The following is a 22,141-nucleotide window of genomic DNA, read 5'->3' as shown; positions in this document are numbered from 1 at the left end:
TCCTTTTTATTTATTTCCTTGCCTCTCCCACTAGACTCTTAGCTCTTTAAGGGAAGGAACTGTTGTGTTTTTGTGTTCCCAGTGTGTGGAATATAGTAGATGCTCAGTACGTTGAATCAATGAATAATGTGATGATAAAACAGATTTTGTAAGTTAAAATGACGCTATCAAAATACCAGATTAGTACTGGGACCCAGCACCTGTAAAGGGTCTTAGTGAAGCAGGCTCTCCTGGACCCAAGATGAAGCGAGTTCAAGTATGTAAAGCATTTCAGACAGTGCCTCCCGTGCAGTAAGCACCATGCAAGTGGTTGCTGCTGCTTTCCCTGCCACAGTGATGACGACAACTTCTGCAGCTACGGAGGCAGAGCTGCTCTTGTCAACATTTCTTCTTGTTCTTCCATTAGGCTTTTCCCTTGAATGAGACCCTGAATGACCTTAGCACCCTCCCCAGTGCCCTTGCTCCTCAGGCTCTGGGAGTTCCCTGAAGTTAGAATTGCAGAAAGAGGAATCCTCTGGGAGAGGAAGTGTGTTCAAGGCTCACAGAGTTTGGGCGTGTCTTTCTCTTGGCAAAAGCTTAGTCCCTGCTCCAGTGCCATCGGCTTCTCTCCCATGGGCTTCCACAGCAGCAGGTGGATGCCAGGGGTTTCTGAGCTTCCTCGGGCCTGCAGAGTGAAGGAGAGGCAGAAGTAAGTCAGGGACAGACTCCTCCGGCACTGGCACCCTGGCATCAGCATCCACCTTCCCTTTGCCCTGTGAACCTGGGGTGGTTTGGGGAAAGCACTCCCACTGGAACTAAAGCCGATTACTCTTGGGGAGAAGGCTTGGTCTGCATCTTAATTTGGAGGAGGAGCCCAGGTTCTTCAAGTTCCCTCAGGCCTTGCTCCTGCCCCGCCTTTCTTGGGTGGCTGGAAGCTGAAAAGTCCCCAATTTCTCCTCAACACGTCCCTGGCCCACCCTGCCTGGAGTTTAGGGGCACCTGAGCATAGCATTTTAGCGTGAACTGTGATTAATATTTGGTGTTGGGAAAACCAGGGTTCCAGGCTAAGCTTGAAAATTTTTTGGGTGAGGAAGGAAGGGGAATTTCCAAGATGGCCCTGAGAGAATCAGTGGGGCATGGTCCTGGGTAAGAGGCTTGAGTGCGGTGGGGACTGAGGAGGATTATGGGGAAGCCCCAGGAGGGAAGGGCTGAGAGCACAGCACGTGAGGATGGCAGATGCAGGGCCTTGAGGAACCGCAGCTCTGGGCAAAGACAGGGCAAGAATCTGGCAGGATCTGGAGTCTGGATGATCTGGGGGAAAGAATGGGATTCAGATTTTTTCCGGTACTCTTCTGTCATGTTTCCAGGTAAAACTCACTTCCTTGGGGAGACCTTCCCTGACCCCTGGACCTCCTATACAGGCTCCCCTGGGGAGCACTGTCATAACCCTCACCCTACTCCAGAGTCGAAGTCTGTGGTCCACACCCCAACTCCTCCCTTACTAGTTCTAGGGCCTTGTCCAAGTATTCAAGCTTTTTGCCTAAATTCCCTCAATCTGTGTAGTGTGGCTGAAAATAGTACCTCCCCACAGCATTGTAAAGATGAAATAAAATAATACACTGAAAGTATTTAGCACAGAGGCCAGTTCTTGAATGGTAAGGGTGATGTGATGGCAACAACTGGTTAACGGCCTGTCTCCCTATGACTGTGAGGTCTGCCGGGGCCAGGACTATTTGTGTTGTCCACCACTGTATCCCAGAACCTAGCTCAGTGCTGGCATGTCATAGGTGCCCAGTGAATGTTTGTTGAATGAATGTATAAGTGACTAGGTGTTAGGGACCTTGTAGCGGTTAGAGTCTAGGGTTATAGGTCACTGTACTCATCCTTTAAACATTTTTCTCTAGGTGATCCAAAGTTAAGAAAAGACACCAAGGTTATTCCTGGGTGGAATGACTATGGGTAACCATTTTCCTTTCCTTCTATTTCTCTGTAGTCGCCACAATTTTTCTATACTAAAACAAGGATTACTTTTCTAATAGTTAAAAAAGAGAACATGTTATTAAACAAACAAAACATTATGCATTATCTGGAAGGGAGGAGATGTCACTGAAGGATACAAACGGGTAGGCCATGCAGGGAATGGTTGTATTTCTGTCCACCTTCCCATCAGTCCTCTTAGCCCTCCAAGGCCCCTTGGGGGTCTCACAGGATGCTTCCTGCCAAGGGAATTCTCAAAGAACAAAACCATGGGGACAAGGCTCCTGCTCTTCTCATCTTGAGAAGGATCTCTCTGAAGCAAGTTTGAATCCTAACAGGATATCCATGTCTTCAGAAGGAAAGAATGTTCTCAGCCCTGCATCTTGTGGTGCCCCCAAATGACCATGAGCATGTGTGGTGAGGGGTGAAACATCTTCCCCTGGTCCTCACTCTGGCACTGCCACTTGATGTCAGTGGAGTATTTGTCTCCGGAAGCCTGGGGCCCCCAGGTTGGGGGAAGCACTAGCAGCTGCCCCATGGGGAAGGGAGGAGAGTGGCCATGAGGAAAGAGGCCAGGACTAGGAGCCAAGGTGCTTAGGATGTAGTTCTAGCTCTCCCTGGCTGCATGATCCTCCAATCACTGAGCCTCAGTTTTCCCACCTGGAAATAGGGGAGATGAGAACACCTATCCTACTTACATGGAATTTTGAGTACAGAGCAATACCATATGTGGAAATGCTTTGGAGAGCATGAAGTGATGGGCAGATGCTGTTTGTGAATGGGAGGAAGACTGTTGGAGAAGAGGAAAGCCCAGACTCTCCTAGGTGAGTTATGGTCCTATTGCTTGCAATTTCAGATTAAAAACTGATTATTGAGTTTCCCCTTTCAGTATGAGCTGTCCTACATATTACACTGTCTCGTCCTCATCGGCCCCATGTTATAGACGAGAACACTAAGGCTGATATAAGATAGCCTTATGGGACTTGCCAAGGTCACACAGCTAGTAAGTGACAGAGCCAGAACTCAAGGCCAGCTCTTCTTTCTCAGTCTATTTTGTGGTGACAAATTTGTCTCCATTAGCCCAGGACTTCTCCATCTTTAGGACTGAAAGTCCTGTGTCCCAGAAAACCACTCTGTCCCCAACAACCTGGGACAGTAGGTCACCCTAAGTCCGGTGCTCATTCCCTAACTCAGCATCATTTGGCTTTGCCAGTCACGGTGGGGGCTGTAGACCTATGGGAGCCAGAAATTAATCACCCTGCTTCTTCCTGAGGGGTAAATGATGCAAGCCCCCAGCCATGTGAAAACCCTTCTGCAGTCAGGCCTAGCATGAGCAAACTCCACTGAAAGACCAGGTAGGCAGCTCCCTTCTAGCATCAGATCATTTCCCTGTTTCTGTGGCTTCCATCAATGAGCATGTTGTAACCTGCTCTTAGGGAAAGAGATAGAGAAAAGACAACTCTTCCTTTCTAGATAAATGCCCCTCCCTGTGTGCTAATCATCCCTTACACATGTAGACAGCATATTACAACATTTGTAATGTGGGAGGGCAGGGCAGAAATTATTACCTCCGTTTCTCCAGATAAGCATACTGAGGCACAGAAAGGTCAACCTGTCCAAAGTTATACAGCCAGAAACTGTCAAAATTAAACCCAAATTTAAGTCTTTTAAAGTTTTAAATTTAGAGTTCATGAACTTCTGATGGTCCATGGAAGGACATCAGAGGGAAATTTTGTGTGTTGTGTACTTTTTTGGGGGTCATTACATATATTTCATCAGTTTCTCAAAGGAATGAATCAGACATCTTAGATCTATGGTCTGTGCATGATTAACTTTCTCTGTGTATAAACATTGATGGTGCTACAAGAAAAGCTTTAGGGGTGGAAAGTTACTCTGGCACTTAAAATATGCTTCAGTGCTATTGTGCTTCAAGAGCATTAGGCAAGATAATTAATTTTACTTTGATATAGCTGGCCAAACTGAATTTTCTCTCTCTTCCTGTTTGATAATTCTTCAAATCTGTAAAACGTCATGTTCAGAATTTTTTCTTCTGGTGCCACGTTTTGTTTAATCCTCAACGTAGTTTCATACACTGAAGAGAAAGGCCTACATAATTCATCTCTTCAACAGCCAGGGTTTCCTGCCTCCAGTCCTTCCTGGGGCTGATTGTTTGGGACACTGAGAGAGAAGCATGTAACACTGTGGGCCTGACCTCTCTGATTTTTCTCCGCCAGGGCTTCACCTACAGGGTGTAGAAAAATACTGTCTCTGTGGTGCAAATCCAGGGGCCCCTTCCCACCAGGCACCCAGCTTAGGAGGCAAGCTGTTCATGTTGAGCTTGTCAAAACCCCATACAGGTGGCTGTGGGGAAATACCAAAGAACTATACAATTGTCTGTGCCTTTGAGAGGCTCCAGTCCCTGTCCTTTATTCATTCAAGAAACATTTATGGAGTGCCTACTATGTGCTACATTTTGGATGTAAAGTAATGAACAAGCCAGACAAGATCCCTGCCACCATGGAGTTTGTATCCGAGCAACAACTTGATCTTAGAGTCTGAAAGTAAAAGGTTGAATTAACAAAGGAGCCACCTGGTCGCTAGCCGGAACACACTCTTTAGTGGGAGAGACACTCTCAGTCCTCCTCAAGCTTCAAGTCTGTTGGGAGAGAGATTTCAGATGGCTCAAACAACCTGAAGTGAAAATGAACAGAGCACAAGTAAGTTCACAAGTGCTGGGGGAAGACGGAGAAGGAAAGGATGCACTGAAGGTGGCAAGAGAGGGATTCCTGGAGGACCTGCATCCTGCTGTGAGTTTGAGCCCTCAGCTGAAAATCCTAGCTCACTTCTAAGAGATGTGACAGCTGGCTCCCACTCAGCCTGCCACACTGAGAGCTTGTACCCGGAATATGGTGGGGGTTTAGCCAACCTAAGGGAGAAAATCCTCTAGAAAAGGAAGTCAAGCAAAGCCTCTGGCTTTGGAATGGACAGGATCCTAAGAGCTGGGATGATACCAAGGGAGAGTGCTGCTCGTTGGGGTTTCCTCCGGGAGACAATGTGGATGTAAGATGAAGTCCTCGTGCCTGGCATGCTCTCACACCCCAAGTATTTCAGATCCATCAGCCTCGCTCTGCTGCCCACTCAGTGTAACTATGCAGTGAGCCAGCAGCCTCCAGCCCAACCTCCTCCTCCTCCCAGTCTCCCAAAGTTAAGCTCTCCCCAGGAACTCCCTGGGTCCCGGTGCCCGGGGGAGCAGCTCTTTTCAACTGACAAGGTTCATTTCACCAATAAGGGAAAAACCGTATCTGACTTCCACAGAATTGAGGTTTCTGCTGACATGCCTGGATTTGTTGATTGGGAAGAGCACTCTCAAGCCATACTCTATACCATTTGCTGCTCAGCTTTTCTTTTGCTTGGAGGGAAGAGATGTCTCTATTTCTGTAGAAAGAAGGCTTGACGTCAGAAGAGGTGACAAAGGGTGTGTGAATGAAAAGAGCGCTGGATTGAGGCTTCAGGGATGTGGGCTCTGGTCCTTGCTCCACCGCTATTCACTGCATAGCTTTGGGCAAGGCACTTCTCTCTGAGCCTCAGCTGTTTCTTCATCTGTAAATGAGAAGGCTAGACCAGACGCTCCTCAAGCCTGGTAGAGTGAAGTGGTTAAGAGTGGCGGTGCCGGAGCCGGGCTGCCCAGATTGCATCCAGCTCTGCCACCTACCCCGTGGGGGCCCTTGGGCAAGGTATTTGACAGCTCTAAGTCTCAGCTTCCTCACTGGAAACAATAGACACAAAAATAGTATCTGCCTCATGGGGCAGGTGTGAAGATTAAAAGAGATAATGCATATAGTGCATTATGGTGCCTGGGCTGATAAATGTGCTTACTACTTGTTAGTTATTACTCTTAGCCTAGCTCCTTCACTCTGTGCATTTTGAGTTTGTGACCATGAGAAATGTAATATAATGGAATGAAAGGCACACGAGACATTTGGACCTAACACCATTCTTCTGGTTGTCCATGGCGTGAGTTGAGACACCAGGGCTGTAGCAGAGCAGGACTTCGCCTTCTCCCAGTGGCTCATGCAGCCTTGGGCGGACTTGTGTGACACTCTGCTTTGAAAGAGGTGCTGTTATGATATGTTTGTATCGGCAGGATGGGGGAGAGAAGTGAGTATGTTTGTATGGGTGTTATAAAAGAGTTAAATCTTTATCTTCCATTGTAGTAAGCCGATAAATCATTTCTAAAATGAAGAGTTAAGAAATAGCAATAAATGAGTGCTCTTTAGAATTACGAAACTAAATAGCAGAGGAAGAAGCTGACCGTTGAAATCTGTTGCCTACGGGGCATAGGAATAGAGGGGTGGGGAGGACTGGGGCAAATGACTACAGTTTTTCATCATATATATGCCTTCTAAAATTCTGTATGTGGAAATCTTTGATTAAAAGCAAAAATTAAGTCAGAAAATACACACAAATGCAGTATATTATCATAAGGTCTGTGGTCAGTGGAGATTTACTGTTTAGCTAAGGAGGTTTAAGCTTTGGGCCCCTCACTCGCATGGACTCCTTTCACGGCCCTGGAGGGGCCCGAGCATTGTGTTCCCATGTCATACGTTCTTCTCAAGTTCACAAGAGTAAGGTATATCAGCCTTAATCGCCTCAGATCAATGTCATTTTCCACTCCGACTTCCCCTGGACCACACTTCTCCTCATGTCAGGTGACGTTAGAGAGGTCACAATACCCGCGGGTCTGGCTAAGCAGCAGTTGATTTGGGGATCCACTTGGCCCTTAGAGAGATGTATTTATGTGGCTTGTACTCACATCTGTGTGTGGTTAAGATACTGCTACCCATTCTGGTGTGAGAATGGCATCCAGAAATACTCCTTCCCCCTGCTCTGGTGACTTTTCTTACTGGAAGTGTGTGGGGAGTAGAGGAGAAGCAGGGTTTGAGATGTGTGGAGCCAGAAGCAAGTGTGTTGGAAATTCTTCCAGTCATCAGACATGTAAAATTGTAAGCCAAAGATTTGGCTTTCATTAAAATCTAGTCAAAATGGAAAAATTTACTCAATAATACAATATGTAAATTAGAAATGTCATATACTTTTTCTTTTCTGATGGGAATCTTGTGAATTTCTGTGTTTGTAGGGCACAAACTTATAGCATAATTTATGCATTCCAGCTATCAACACCAAAACACCATTTTGAACAACCATACCAGAGGAAAGACTGACTTTTTAAATTCTCTTTATAGAAAATAGCAGTTAGAAAATCATTGTCATAGAAGAAGCAAACAAAGAGGTGTCAGGTAGTTTATAAAAGTGTTGAATTATCTTTCTGGATTTTATGGTGTTTGTGGTATTTGTCAACTTTTTAAAATTTGTAATTTGTTGTGATTGATTTCTCATTCTAAATAAATATACACTTTTGTCTCTAAGTTTGTACTTTTATTTTTAAATTCCTTCTCTTAAAAAGCAACCCATGAGCTACTGGCCCCATATGAGCTAGATCTGGCCCTGGCTGGGGTTGAAGTTTGTAGGGGGTCCAGTGTAGGGCTGCCAGATTTAGCAAACAAAAATACAGGATGCCCAGTTAACATTGAATTTCAGATGGATAAGCACTGAAATGTGTTTATCTGAAATTCAGAGTTAACTAAGCATCTTGTATCTATCCAGTGAGACTATGAAAGAAAGAGGAGTCAACTCAATGAGGGGAGAGGAAAGTGCTGGGAGGAGGGGCAGACAGAAAGGAAGAGACTTCACAGGAAGTAAGGGAAGTCACAGGAAAGAAGTCACAGGAAGTCAAAGGAAGTCACACTGGAGCTGCGTCTAGAAAGTTGGGTAGGTATTTGCAAGGCAGAAAAGCAAGTGGAGTGCTTTCTCGGTGAGAGCAGGCAGTTGGGTGTGCAGGCTCATCAAGAGAGATGAGGTTGGAGATGTGGACAAGGTCTGCCTTTCCCTCCCCTCCAGCACTGGAGCCACCGGTTGGGTTCCCTCAGGCCGTCGACTTCCTGGGTGAAGGCAAGTCAGACAGCTTGGCTTGGGCGAGTTGCAGCACCTCCCCTGCTAAACAGGCTTGAGGTTGTCCACCTGGAACAGAACAGGCATTCTGTTCCACTCCACCTGATCTGGAGATGAGAAGGCCGCATGAGGTTAGACAGGGCACTGAGCTAGAAGTGAGGAGATGGAGGCTTGAGAACAGGGCGCCACTTCCTCGCGGTGTGGCGGGAGGGCTGGTTCACGTCTCCATTTGACCATTGCTATAATGCGAAGGTTGAACTGGGTGACTTCTGCTCTCTTTTCTGACTCTTATTTCTAAATCCCAAACAGAGGAGAGACTTTTTAGGTTTAAAGCCCCCCAGAACTAGGAAATTTATCTTTTCTTGCTTTATTTTCAAAGCTATATACAAATTCCAAATATATCATTGCAATCCAGACATATTTACCAAGACATCGAAACATTTATATTCTTTCTGTTTTTAAGTCCCTGCTTACTTCCCAAATGAAATAATCCATCAATCTCAATATTACTTTCTTTTACAGATCCTTTCTCTATCACACTTTCCAGTGTTGTACAGGCTTCACAATGCTAGGTTCTTCCTCAAATCTAACCGAAGTTATTCATATAGACCTAATCCATTTTATCTAGATCACTCAGTAGGGCCACCCTTTGCTCAACTCCATGGAGCCTCATTCCCATAGGAGGCCATAGGCACAGTGCCCTCTGGAGTTGTGCAATGCCTGGCTCACTTTCAGCCTGAGCTCCAGGCCTCAGCACTTAGGAGTGGGCAGGCTCCACTCGTTCATGGAGAGAAAATTGCCTTGGCACCACCATGAAGAGTTCATGAAGTTAGAGTGGACAGTGGGTGGGGCTACGGGATTAGAAAGTGTGAGACAGCTGTGTCCAGCACACATCAGACTCACAGCATTCTCCATTCTGGCTCTCTAGTCTTCCTTCACATTCTTTCTGCTTTCCCATTTAATGAACAGAAAATTGAGCTCTGGTACCCCAATGGTGGGTCAACTGGTTCTAGAAGACCCAGTTCTAAGGCTTGACATAACCCTACATCTATGGATGAAATCCATAGTTTGATTGCAATCCTGGGAGGGATGCCCTTCCATCTCAAACTGTATTCTTATTTTTTATATTAAGTGTTAGGCAGCAAGACTTAGGATGGAAGGAAATCATTTCTTATTGTCCCTCCTCCCAATTTAGGGGCTCTAAAGGGGGCTGTAAAATTAATCACAAAGGTTATCATTTTCTAATATCTTATTATGTACCAAGCACAGTACTGAGGGCTTACATTTAATCGATATGCCATGCCCTCATGGTGAATAGTCAGTAGGCACGATTAGCACCATTTTGCAGATGAATAGACAGAGGCACAGAGATGAACTGGCTGGTTCAGTCTGACAGTCATATGAGCAAAGGCAGGCATCCTCGGCTGGGCTGACTACGATAGGCCCGGCCACTACGATACACTGCATGCTGGAGAGGAGCTATGAACACATCACGTATTTTCCTTCCTCTGCAAGCTTCCTGATATGACGTCATTGCCCTGAGATGAAAGCCGGGTGAGAACACACAGTCTGAGCCCAAGGGGATGAATGCGGGGTGAGAGTCAGCATGGACAGTTTTGCAATCATCTCACATCTCACAGCTGGGTCCCCATCTGTGAGCTCTGAGCCAGGCAGCTCAGGCAGTGCTGGAAAAACGACACCCACTTCCCCGGCCTCACCCCCTCCCCAGGAAGCAGGGGTGGGGGTGGGGGAGATCTCTGGACTCAAAGAGTAACTCTTTCTTCCCTCCCCAGCAGGAGGAGAGAGACATCTAACTAACAAAGATGTCTTCTCCTTTTCCAGGTGCCTGACAAATAGCATTAGAATAGATAACGTTTATTGAGTACCTAAGTCCATTAGCTCATTCAAATCATCAGTTTATTTTACTTACTTTACGGAGCTTTGAAAGGTCTTAAGTAGCTCGTCCAGTGTCTCACAGAGAAGAGGGACAGCCTGAGTTTAAATCCAGAGCTACACTGTAACCACTACAATCTACTGCTCCCCTCAACATGTATTATTTCATTATGTCCAAGATGTTGGACAAAAGGCTTCCAGCTCCTGGGGCTCCTTTGCTTTGCACCTACCCCCATCAAAAGCCACCCGTCCTCCCTGTCCTCTTCCTTCTCTGCCAGTGCCCTGCCCACCACTCTGTCTCCCCAGTCTGGCTGCAGGGCAGGGTCTGCTCCAGCCTGTTGTACCAGCCCGTTAACCAAATGGCTTATGGGGTCTCTTGGAATTACACCCATTCCCAGAGTTGCTTCATTTGGTAAAAACAAGCTGTGTTTATCTGGGGAGTTTGTGTTTGGGGAGGAAATTTTTTACACCCTATCCTTCCATCACTATCACCTCAAACCCTGATCTTTGGAGAATTCACGTTATAGAGTCTGTGTAAAAAAGTAATTTAGATAGGGCTTCTTCTGGCCCAAGAGCAAGGATGTCAAGCTCTGTTCCCAGCACTGCCACTGGCTGCTTCAAGCCCCTCTACTTCCCAGTCTCATTTTCTCTCTCTACATTAAGCAAAAATGAAAGGGCCCTCCGAGGGACACAGTGAAGAGGAGAAAGATGATGTCTAAAGAAAGCCTTGCATTCCTGAGACAAAGAAATGTTCTCCATGAAGTTAAACCAAATACTGCCTGTAAAGCATTTAGCTAGTTCTTGGCACATAGTGGGTGCTCAAGGGCTGTATGAGGCATCAGGCAGATGGAGTGGGCTGGAGCCAGGGACACCTGCAGAGTCTCATGGGGCTGGCTGCTGGTAGGAGAGTGCTTCCCTGAGATTGCCCGCACGGGACAGTTGGCGGCATGCCACAGCTCTCAAGTGACCTAACTGGGACTTTTCTGTGTAGACAAAGAATTGTAAGAAATTCTTATTTGCATGGACTGGGGAGTTTGTTTTTGTTAGAAGCTGCATGTCAAGACCCAGAAGAAAGAAGCATTTCTTAATAAAAATTAGTCAGCTATATCTCAAAGAAGAAAGAAAGGAAAACAATGAAGGGAATGAGATGCTAAGGAAACGAGGGGAAAAATAATCTCCCAAAGGCGGACTCACCTAGTAAACCTTAGAGCATTTCCTCTTACCCACCTACATAAAAGTGACCAGCCCTTTCCAAGTGGCAAGCAGCTTGGGGAGAGAAGACACAGGCGCAGCTGGGAGCACCCAGTGAAGGCGAGGCTCCTTCCGGGCTTCTTCAGAGGCTTCGCTGTCCTAGCCCTCATCCTTCACAGCTGCAGAGAGGTGACCTGTTGTCATTGTGTGTGGCCTGTGATGTCCCAGTGCTGGATATTTTGTAGAATGGAGAGGGGTACTCCATTCATCCAGAGGATGAACTTCCTAGTACCTTATTCTCAATAAGAAGAGATGGAGAGTGAGAAGGAAGGAAGGAAGGAGGAAAGTGAAGGGGAAGGACTCTAACGTTTACTATAACCTTTCTGTTGTAGGAATTGTGCTGGGAACTTTTTATCTTTTTTTAATCCTTTGCAGTATTAAATATTTTTTTTAATGTAAGGAGCACCACTGGTTCCATGGGATCTGATCAGAAATGTGTTCCTGTTTGTCTGGTGTAAGGGGGTCTGCCGGGATCTCCAGCTGAGACCTCAGAGGAAAGAGTGCTGTAAACGGGATGGTGCAGTGGGAAGGAGAGCAGGCTCCAGGGCCAGGCTGCCTGTCTTCAAATCCTGGCTCTACCACTTGGTGGCTACGTACCTTGGGCAGGTCCCTTCACTTCTCTAAGTGTCAGCTCCCTCTTCGGTAAAATGGGGATAGAAACAGAACCTGCCTCACAGGGTGGTTGTGAGAATTAAATAAGATAGTTATGGAAAATGCTTGACACGGTGCCCAGTGCATGCACGTATGATAAGTATTAGCTACCACTGCTGTCTGAATCAGCCAAAATGTCTGGAATCGCCTCACCAAGCTAAAGGAGGCATTTTTCTCCTCCACAAAATGTCTGAGGCTCCAGGCACGGGGTGAGCAGGCAGTGTCCCACTGCTTCTGAGAGTTATCTTGTCAGAAGAAAAACTATGCTCTCCTTCTAGTCACTCGGCTTTCTAGAGGCATCCCAGTTGCCTTTAGAGGGGATAGAGCTTTGGGGGACTCTACAGACTGCCCTGCCAGTGGGGTCTATTTTCTTGTTTTGCCACAAAAAGAGAGGTTGGAAAAAGAGAAATTGAACTCTTTAGCAAAATGCTGTTCCATGGTGAGGTCTCAGTGTGTACCTGTCCACTCACTAGAATGATGCTGAGTTAAGGAGAGATGAGGCAAAATGTTTTCTAAACAGGATTTGCTATTTCTTGGCTTTCTGGAGAAGAGCCTGGGACTCCAGAGGAAGATCTGGGGAGTGGTGGTGGGGAGCGAGGACAATGTGGTTCACACTCGCCCACATATGTCCCTTATAACTACAGCAATTACAGCTATAGTTAGGAGTTGGTGGGGTCTGCAGCCCCCTCAGCTGGCTTCCTATGTTTGGTGCCTCCCTCTCTTCCACTGCCACACACGCTACACTTACCCCAGCACCCACATGGCTGGAAGTGAGAGCATTTGGTGGGCACCATGGAGGATGCTGGCCAGAGGACTGGTCTCTTCACTGGCGTTGTCACAAGGCTTATCTTTCAGGTGAAGCTCTGTGTGTGAAACTTGTGCTAGTGCTGGAGAAAGTCTGAGAAAGAGAACTCAACAAACTGTACAATTACGTTGCGTGCACTTTTCTCAATGTGTGTTATATGACACCACTTAAAGTGGTTAAATGAAAGAGACAGAGAAAAGGAGGGATGGCAGAGGCAGGAAGGATGAGAGAATCAGAAGAGGAGGTGATAAATAAATGGCAAGCAATAGGATATATTGGAGCATATGAGGAAGCCATTTGGTGTAAAACTAATTCGTCCTGACCTTGTTTTTCTAAAAAGGGCCTGTAGCCTCTGTTCATTCATTGTGTATCTGCTTTAAGCAATTAACATGTCCCAAAGACAAGAACAAATGCCCTTAAAATATGGATGCAACTTCCCCCACATTGACATTTCCTTAAGGATAAGCATTTCTCCCTAGGCTAGGATTTGTTTGTCCTGTGACCACCCAACTTGAGGCAACAGACCTGCCACCAGCCACGCCCATGGAGACAGCAGACCTGATACCTGCTGTGTCCATCAATCACTGTGCCAACAGGTCAGTCTCGCGACTATTGTAAGAGGGACACTGCAATCATATGTGATACATGCTCTTTGATGGTATATAACCACTCTGTACACCCTACTTCTTTGGAGTGCTCCATTTCTTTGTGAAAGGACTCTCCTGGGCTATACGGTCCTCAAAAGTTGGCTCATAATAAACTCACCCCAATTTTGATTTATAGATTGGTTATGGATTATTTGCATCGACAGCAGCAAGCATCTCAGAGTCTGGCCCTGCCTAGGGACTAGCTAGCAGCAAACATGTCCCTCAGACCCTCTGGCTCAGTGGGTGATGGAGGGGAAGCCACCAACTTGCTTTCTGCAGGGGTCTCTCTCTTCACCATGGTTAATTAGTTATTAGGAGATGTCTTGCGCCTCCCTTTCCCATCTTCTCCAGAAGGTGACATCATCATAGCTGGCTTCAAACAAATGATTTTAAGCAGATACACATTAGGGGTTTATAATAAAAGGGTGTTACCTATTTCAAGGGCAAACATAAAAAACCAAATGTGCTTTTATGGTATTTCAGATCTGTTGCCTAATTCCTAGGGTGTATTACTGACTTTGTTTTTCCTATTTAATTTATTAAAAACAATGCTTTTCACCCCCGTTGACAAAGTGAGCTGTACTGAGTCATAAGAAAGTGATATACACACAATGTACTCCTTAGGACTTGAGAGAACACTGCTTCTGGGGGTGGGGTAGGGACATGGGGGGAGGGGGGAGCGCTCGCATTCAGTTGATTCAAGAAAAGCAGAGGAGAAGACACGTGCCCCTGGACTCCGCAGGCTGAGATATTGAGTCTGTTCTGTTGGTTGCCGTCTGGCTGCCCTGCCAGGTCCACAGGGACCCAGTCGGGGGTCTCTCACTGCTCTCCACTCTTGGTTCCAGCTGACTTCCACCTCTTCATGCAGGACATGAAGGCACGGTGTGTTTCCCTCTGGATCCTGGGCGCGACGCTCTTGCAGTGCTCGGTGCACGCCCGAGGTCTCAGGAGATGTCTGATTTCCACGGATATGCACCGCGTAGAAGAGAGTTTCCGAGAAATCAGAAGAGCCATCGTGAGTACGGGTTTGGGGTGAAGGTGTGGGCAAGGGGGCGTGCCTCACCCTACATTTTAACTTGGAGAGCAAGTTTCTTCTCATTATCTTTTGTGTCTCGGGAGGACACGGAGTACTCATTGCTTGTGGCTGTCCCTATGTTTCCCTCCACAGCAAGCTAAGGACAGCTTCCAAAATGTCACCATCCTGTCTGCATCGGAGACCTTGCACAGCATTAAAGCATTGGTCTGCCTGCTCTTTCCTGTATTATTTTATGGTGCAGTGGCCCTGGGCTGAGAAGGAGATCTCTACGCTGTCTTCTTCTCTTCCCTCATCTCCAGTGTCGTCTCAGTGCTCCAGGCTTCTCATTTGTCCACTGATGTGGTAGGTCATGTTCATGTCTTGAGGACTTTGAAACCCCTGGGAGGGATTCAAGAAGCGCCATTAACGTGGAGAGTGATTGGGGGTGCCGCACACTCAAGTGGGACAGGATGGCTCAGGGGGATTCTGGAAGGTTTCATGGGGAAGCTGAGAAAATGAGCAGTGACTTAAAAGCTGAGTAGGCTGAGTGGATAAAAGGGAGGAAGGGGTTTGGGGAGCATGGGAGAATGTGTGTAAGATCCAGGAATGTGTGTCAGGGGACAGTGAGGCAACCAAGCTGTGGTGTGAGGGACACGAAGGTGAGCGGAAGAGGCTGAGGAGGAAAAACACTCTGGAATCATTTTACCAAGAACCTTAAACGCCAGGCTGAATCTCAGCCTTATAACAGAGGCAGTAGGGAGTCACCGTAGGTTTTTGAGTCAAAGGCTATATGACCACAAAATCTTTTAGAAAGACAGTCTGGTGATGCTCTTTACAGTGGACAACTTGAGGCAGGAAAGCTAATGAGGAGATCGGTCCAATTGTCCAAACAAGAGGCAGTAAGATTGTGTTCTGAAACACTGACTTACAAGGTGATAATTCAATGAACGGAAGGCGCCACTGAGAAGTGCCTTTACATGTGAGCTCCTCCAGTCCTTGTAAACATTCTAGGAAGATCCAGTTTTTTCAGGTATTTATGAGACAGAGTGTAACTTGTATCTGCAAGGAGTTACTTTTTCCTTGGGCTTCTCTGCACAGATTAATTCTTGTAGGCGGTACTGGGCCCGATTTATTTGTGAACACATGTAGCCACTTACTAAATGCTATTCCTGCCAACTGTATAAGAGACTTATAGGATATCCCAGCTGGAAGGGACCCGAAAGGCCATCTATTCCAAAAGGCCATCTTTTTCAAATGAGCAAATTGATACCTACGAGGGAGAAGGACAAGTTAGTGGTTGAAGCAGGAATAGACCCCCAAGTCTCATGCCTCTGTCTCCAGATTCTTTCCCCTCTCAAGGTCTAGAGATAGCTGATGTGGCACAAGGGAAGGGGTCAATGAGGACACAGGTCTCTATCATAGTTCCTCCCTCCCTGATAAAACAAAGGTGTGCAACTTTTTGCCTCTTTGGTTAAGGGAACCAGCAGGAGTGGACAAAGAGAGGGTTTTTGTGTTGCAGGTAGAGTTTGCCGTCTAGGAAAAGCTGCCTGTGGGGCCTAGGAGGCTTGCTGCTTTAATGCTAATGAAGATGGAAGCACTGTCCCACTGTAGACCCCGCCCTTCTCACACTGAGCTATAAATCTCCTGCAGAGTAACTCACCGCGCTCTAGCGCTGCTCTCGCTCTGGGGGTGAGGTGCAAACTGCTAGAAGAGAACTCAGCCTGGCCATCTGCTCTGAGCTGTGCTCCGGGAATTCAGGAGCTCTCCCTTAGAGAGATCTGCACTCTGCCAGCTGCAGACCTGCCCAGATGTATGATTTCTGCAGCTGTTAGTTTCCATCCTTGCAAATCTCAGCTCCGTCCAAATGATCCCTGCAGTTGAAAAACGACAGCCAAGAGAGAGCTGAGCAGGGCGGCCAGGATAAACACAATGTCATTACGATGGAAGGTACATGCCCAGCACACGCCTGGCATGCGGCAGCAATTGAACGGATGGCTGGGAGGCGTGTTGATGGATGGGAGACGTCACAGAGAGGCAGACTTCAGCACAACGTAAGAAAGTACTTTTCAAGAAAGTGGCTCAGGGCCAGCCCCATGGCTTAGCGGTTAAGTGCGCGCGCTCTGCTGCTGGGGGCCTGGGTTCGGATCCCGGGCGCGCACCAACGCACCGCTTCTCCGGCCATGCTGAGGCCGCGTCCCACGTGCATCTATGACATACAACTGTCTACTGGGGCTTTGGGGGAAAAAAATAAATAAATAAAATTAAAAAAAAAAAAGAAAAGAAAGTGGCTCAGACATTGGTCCTTTCAATAGAGAGAAGCCTGCTTCTTGGAAGGGTTTAAGCAGAAGTTAGTGAAGACATGTTGCAGATGCTATAGAGAGAATTCTAGTCCATGACTGGGCTCTATCCCTTGTGAATATATCTCCTGGCGTTATAAAAAGAGGGGATGAACGGCAATCTCTCCTCAGTGCCTTTTCCACAGGTAGCTTTGACGTGGTAAGACGAGATGGACGCTCGGAGACCAAGATGAATTTTAAAAAATGACTTTTAGTTATCTCGCTCCTTACTGCCCCTACTCACATACGCTGCTTTCGTCTCTCAGATAGTAAGAGACAAGGGCCTCTGGGGCTTTCTCCAATCAGTGTCTGTAGCCCCTAGACGTGTGCTGCGTGACCAGGAAACTCCTGGCATTTTACATGGACAGGGTGTTCAAGGACCATCAGGAGCTGAAGCCCCAAATCTTGAGAAGAATCAGCAGCATTGCCAACTCTTTCCTCTACATGCAGAAAACTCTGCAACAATGTGTGAGTCACCACATTAGACTTTGAGCATCTATTCCCCGTCTGCCCCAGGGAGGGCCAGGACATGCTGGCCCCAGTCAGCCATCTGAAGTGGTTCCTGGAGTCTAAGGAAATTCCCTGCCCTGCCATCCACGGGGAGAACTGTCAAGAACCTCCTCCACTGTCACTTCTTCCCCAGAGCTTCCTCTTTGACACTTCATCAGACCCGCTTTCCTCGTAAAGAATCCTCCTGGGGTGACCACTTGTGTCAAGGCATCCCGTAGTGACCCAGGGCCGGACAGTGAAAGGGGCATGCCAAGCACTTGAGGCTTATCATAAGCATCCCACTAGTTCCTTTGTTTCTGGCCCTTTGAGGTTTCTATACCCATTAACCTCTGGGTGGCTCCCTGGTATGACCTATCCCTAGGAGTCACCTATAAATTCATTGCGATCTGTTCAAAACAAACATCAGAAATAAAACCAAACCCAAACAAACCAACAAAAACTTAGACCAGGAGAAATCCTAGGTTCTAGCCCCATCCCTGCCAATAATTTCCTGTGTGACTTTGTGGCAAGTTACTTCACCTCTCTGTGCCCCGAATTCTAAAATTGTTAGAAGAGGTCATGACTCCCGTCCCACTTACATTAAGTTGTATTTAACCAATTATTTAATTAACTAACCCAAAGAATATTTATGAGTGACTCCCTTGCGGGGTCCCATGTTCACAGAGTGGTGACAGGACATGTTTGACACCTCCTTTCCAGTCTGGTGGGCTGTAAACCCAGAAAAGGCAAAAGCCCTGCTCACACACAGGGTGACCCTATACACAGTCCCCACGCCCCTGCTGTTTCAATCCGAGTTTACGCACCTGGCTCTCTCCTGGGGAAGAGAGGGAGACGTGGTGGAAAGAGTAGGGGAGACGGGCCGGCCCGTGGCCTAGCGGTTAGGTGCGTGCAATCCGCTGCTGGCAGCCCGGGTTCAGATCCCATGCACGCACCGATGCACCGCTTGTCAGGCCATGCTGTGGCGATGTCCCATATAAAGTGGAGGAAGACGGGCACAGATGTTAGCTCAGGGCCAGTCTTCCTCAGCAAAAAGAGGAGGATTGGCATGGACGTTAGCTCAGGGCTGATCTTCCTCATAAAAAAAAAAAGAGTGGGGGCAGGGAGAGGTCCTCTGATGGGCGCTGATCTCACGTTCTCATACAGGAGCAGAGGCGGTGTCACTGCAGGCAGGAAGCCGCCAACGCAACCAGAATCATCCATGACCACTATGGTCAGGTGAGGGCGGGAAGATGGAGACAAGAAGTGGGAGCCTATCTGAGAAGCGCCCAGCCTTCAGCCTCCTTGCCATCTGAATTCATTCATTTCCTGACAAGCATTTATGTCAGGCCTTCCTATCCCGTGTGTCTGTAAAGAGGATGTTGGTCTTACCTCTTTTGCTAATTTCCTGGACTCCCCTTCTCCATCAGTCCTCCGCCATTTGCTTATACCCTCACATAGCAGACCTAACCTGTGTTAAGTTTTGAGGGAAAGCGCATACTGTTTAAGATGGGCTGATACAGAGGGAGCAAAGATGCCTCGTGAATTGTAAGCTGTTATGGATGAACCGTGTTCCCTGCTGGGCCAGTGACGCCGTCAGCACTCTGCGTGTGATAAGGAACGGTGCTTCTCACGTGGACGTCGCTGTAGAACACACAGCTCATATGGCAGTGGAGGAAGAGCAGTGCTTCTTACGTGCTCCATCTGGAGATTGTGTTAAAATGCGGGTTCTGGCTCAATAGGTCTGGAATGAGGCCTGAGAGTCTGCATTTCAACGGCACTCTCAAATGATGCCAACGCCTGGAATGGCAAGGAGGTCTGTTCAGAGCTCTGCTTCTTTGTGGAGAGGCTCCTAGGATATGATAACAGCGGCTGAGACCCCTATTGTTCTTACTATGAGCCAGGTATTGCTCTAAGCACACTGCAGGTATTAACAGGTTTATTTCCCACCACAATGCTATGAGCCATTATCTGCATTTGATAAATTAGGAAACCGAGGCACAAACAGGCTAAGTAAGTAACTGAACCAAGTTCATACTGGACTAAGTGGTGGGGGTAGACGCGATCCTGCGCTGCCCGGCTCCGCAGGATATACCTGTGGGTCTCACCGTCTTCTAGTCGGCTGAGAAAGAGGTGGCATAAGCCGGGGCACTTGGGCTCTAGTTCCAGCTCTGCTGTGGGACGTTGGGTGGGACACTTACACTTAGGGGCTCCGGTGCTTTAACACGTCAAGAGGGAACAACACGTTCTTCCTACCCACAGCATAGCGAGCGCCACCGGAGGCAGACTTTCTGGGAGAGAGAAGCGCTAAAGCAAACTGGCGCGAAAAGCGAAATAGGTAGAACAGTCCCATAAGGCAAGTTGGTTTTTTTTCCTCCTGTGAAAAACAGGAAAAACAAAAACATAGGGCAAAGAATGAAGAATTTTGTTTATGAGTTGCTGACATGATTTAATTGCTTGTGTGTGGAAAACAATTGGGTTGCATGTTGTGAAAATAATTTTGGGTTTGTATGCTCTGCATATATAATGGATGAATAAAAAGAAAACCTCGTGGGTACTGGAACATGGGTTGAAAGCTATTACCCAGCCTAGCAAGGCAGGGTCTTATGATGCTTTCCTGGTTTCAGCTGGAGGTCCGATCTGCTGCCATTAAGTCTCTGGGAGAGCTCGACATCTTTCTAGCCTAGACTGGCAAGAATCATCAAGGAGCTTCATCTGCCTGATGACAAGGACCCTAATTACCCAGGGATGAAGGCCCCTGGGAGGCTTCCTGTGGGAGATAGCAGAATTGGAAGGGGAGGCAGGTGGGGAAGGCCCCATTTTAATGCAAATAAGCGTCTTTTTGAAGAAACCTCTCTACTGATTTGGAATTCTCTGCTCTGTGGCTGAGGTATTGGAGGGAAAAATCAAGGTGTGAGCAGATCTCACCCTGCAGCTGAAAGTCCCAGGCTGTCTGATCCCCCCGAAAGTAGCCGAATCGTCTACTGTCATATTTATAATGAAATATGTCTGTTGAAAGGTCCTGTGTGCAGACCATTCTGGAGGGAAAGGGTCAGCTTCCCCTAATTTACTGGGAAGTTGTTTATCCCGTGTCTGTGATGTGAGCTGAGCGACATCCTGCAGTGCGTATTGTACTGACTCATTTTTCTGAATAAACTGTTCTTTACCATGTTGGAGGAAGAGGGAGAATCCCCCTCTGCCCTTTCACTTTAAGGTTCTTATGGCTGGCCAAATAATTAACGACACAGGTTAGCAGGAGAAAATAATACCAAGTTGAATAACATGTATACGTAGGAGAAACCAGGGACACTGCGTTTCTCAACACAATAGCAGAAATTCTCGTCTTAAATACCATGTTCAGCCAATGACAAAGGAGGATGTTGGGGGTGGGGGGAGTCAGTTACAGGAGATTACCACTAAAGCACTGTAAACAAGAGTAAGGTTATTATACAGATTTAAGGCCTCACCTTCCACATTGATAAGTTTCTAGAAATGAGGTCATCACCCCTCTTCCCAATACAGAGAGGGAGACCTTTACAAATGGAGATTTCCCTTATAAATGTAAATGTTTGTTTGGCAACTCCTCACAGGGCCATCCAGAGAATGTGGCCAGAGAGACAGAACTTCCGATAAGATGGACTTGTTGGTGCCTTTTCTATTGTAACGTCTATTTTACATTATATTACAGCCATCAGATAGAAGATCTGTTCCAGGAAGGAGTTAACTATGTCAAATTCTTTAGGCAGTTAGTGGGGGAGGTCAAATGTCTGTCAGAGAAAACAATCAAGGTAAAGAGATATATTTCAGGGTGGCCAAATCTTGATCTCCCACAACCAATTAGTGGAAGTGTCTTCTGACTCATGGAGGGTCAGTCAAGGAATCATAAATGGTGACTATTAGAAATGAAAGGGGCCTTAAAGAACATAAATAGATGGGGAAACTGGGGCCTAGAGAGGGATAAGAATTCACTCCGAATCTCAAAGTGAGTTAGTGCAGAGAAGCGTTCCAAACTGAGTGTCTAAAGTCTCCATCCAGCGCCCTGTTTTCCCACACAATGATCAGGAAGATGGACGTGGGGCTTCTGACCGCTGACTCCCTGACATCACTCCATTTCTGATCTCCCCTCATTATCTGTGTCTCTGTCTTTTCTCTCTGTCTCTCTGACTTTCTCTCTCTTTGTCTGTCTCTGTCATTTCTTACTGCTCCTAACCTAGATACATCTTTGACCCTAAATTCATCCTCCATGGGTATGTGTGTTGGGCTAGAGAGAGGGATGGTTGTCATGGTGACAAAACTGAACAGGTACAGCACAAGGCATGGGATGTGCTGGGCAGAGGGGCTTGGGCCCAGGCTACAGTGGAGAGAGCCCAAAATGAGCACCCTCTTCTAGATGGACGCTCCTCAGACAGCTAATGACAGTGACAACTGACACTTTCCATGGAGCATCTGCCATGTGCCAGGTGCTGAGCTAAGCACTTCCTATGCACTCTCCTGGGTCGGTGTTTATACTGTAACTGGCTAGCTGAAGCATCCTCTCTTTATTCCTACTGAGAAAGAGATGTCACAGAGCATGCTTCAGCTTGCTGAGCAGGACCTCTGAAGTCAGACAGACCTGGTTCCAACGCTATGTGACTTTGAACAAATTACTTAACGTCTCTAAGTTTCAGTGTTCTCTTCTGCAAAATCTCAAAGTGCTGTTGTGAGCATTGTGGGAGATCAAGATTTGGCCACCCTGAAATATATCGCTTTACCTTGATTGTTTTCTCTGAGGGACATTTGACCTCCCCCACTAACTGCCTAAAGAATTTGATATGGTGGCTCCTTCCTGGAACAGATCTTCTATCATGATGGCTGTAAAGATAATGTAGGATAGAGGTTACAATAGGAAAGGCACCAAGCCTCTTTTATCAAAAACTCTGTCTCTCCCTGACCACATTATCTATAGATGACCCTGAAAAAAATTGTCTTCCTGCCCTCTGAAGTCCCAGGCCACTACTCGCCCCCAACACGCTCCTCGCCTTTAGCTGCAATACTTAAGCAAGCAGCTTAGACAGAGGGACGAGTTGCTCATTTCTGAGTTTCTCCCATGTAT

General features: G+C 47.1%; 1 protein-coding gene across 1 annotated transcript; it reads left to right on the top strand.

The window, feature by feature from the left end:
* The first annotated feature begins 13,998 nt into the window (after positions 1-13,998).
* Positions 13,999-19,777, top strand: IL19 (interleukin 19). The gene is made up of 5 exons (XM_058538148.1): positions 13,999-14,227; positions 14,381-14,446; positions 16,879-17,031; positions 18,217-18,288; positions 19,677-19,777. Exons 1-5 carry the CDS (start codon positions 14,075-14,077, stop codon positions 19,734-19,736), a joined length of 504 nt encoding a protein of 167 aa, XP_058394131.1. The 5' UTR covers positions 13,999-14,074; the 3' UTR covers positions 19,737-19,777.
* Positions 19,778-22,141: the final 2,364 nt, after the last annotated feature.

This window comes from Diceros bicornis, chromosome 4 (genome assembly GCF_020826845.1).
Source record: "Diceros bicornis minor isolate mBicDic1 chromosome 4, mDicBic1.mat.cur, whole genome shotgun sequence".
NCBI lineage: Eukaryota > Metazoa > Chordata > Mammalia > Perissodactyla > Rhinocerotidae > Diceros > Diceros bicornis.
Note: the sequence above shows the minus strand (reverse complement) of the source record. Positions and strands in the feature narration are given on the sequence as shown.

Coding starts and splice junctions, on each gene's coding strand:
- IL19 (XM_058538148.1), top strand. CDS start 14,075: ATGCAGGACATGAAGGCACGGTGTGTTTCCCTCTGGATCCTGGGCGCG. Junction 14,228..14,380: donor GAGAAATCAGAAGAGCCATC/GTGAGTACGGGT, acceptor TTCCCTCCACAG/CAAGCTAAGGACAGCTTCCA. Junction 17,032..18,216: donor AGAAAACTCTGCAACAATGT/GTGAGTCACCAC, acceptor GTTCTCATACAG/GAGCAGAGGCGGTGTCACTG.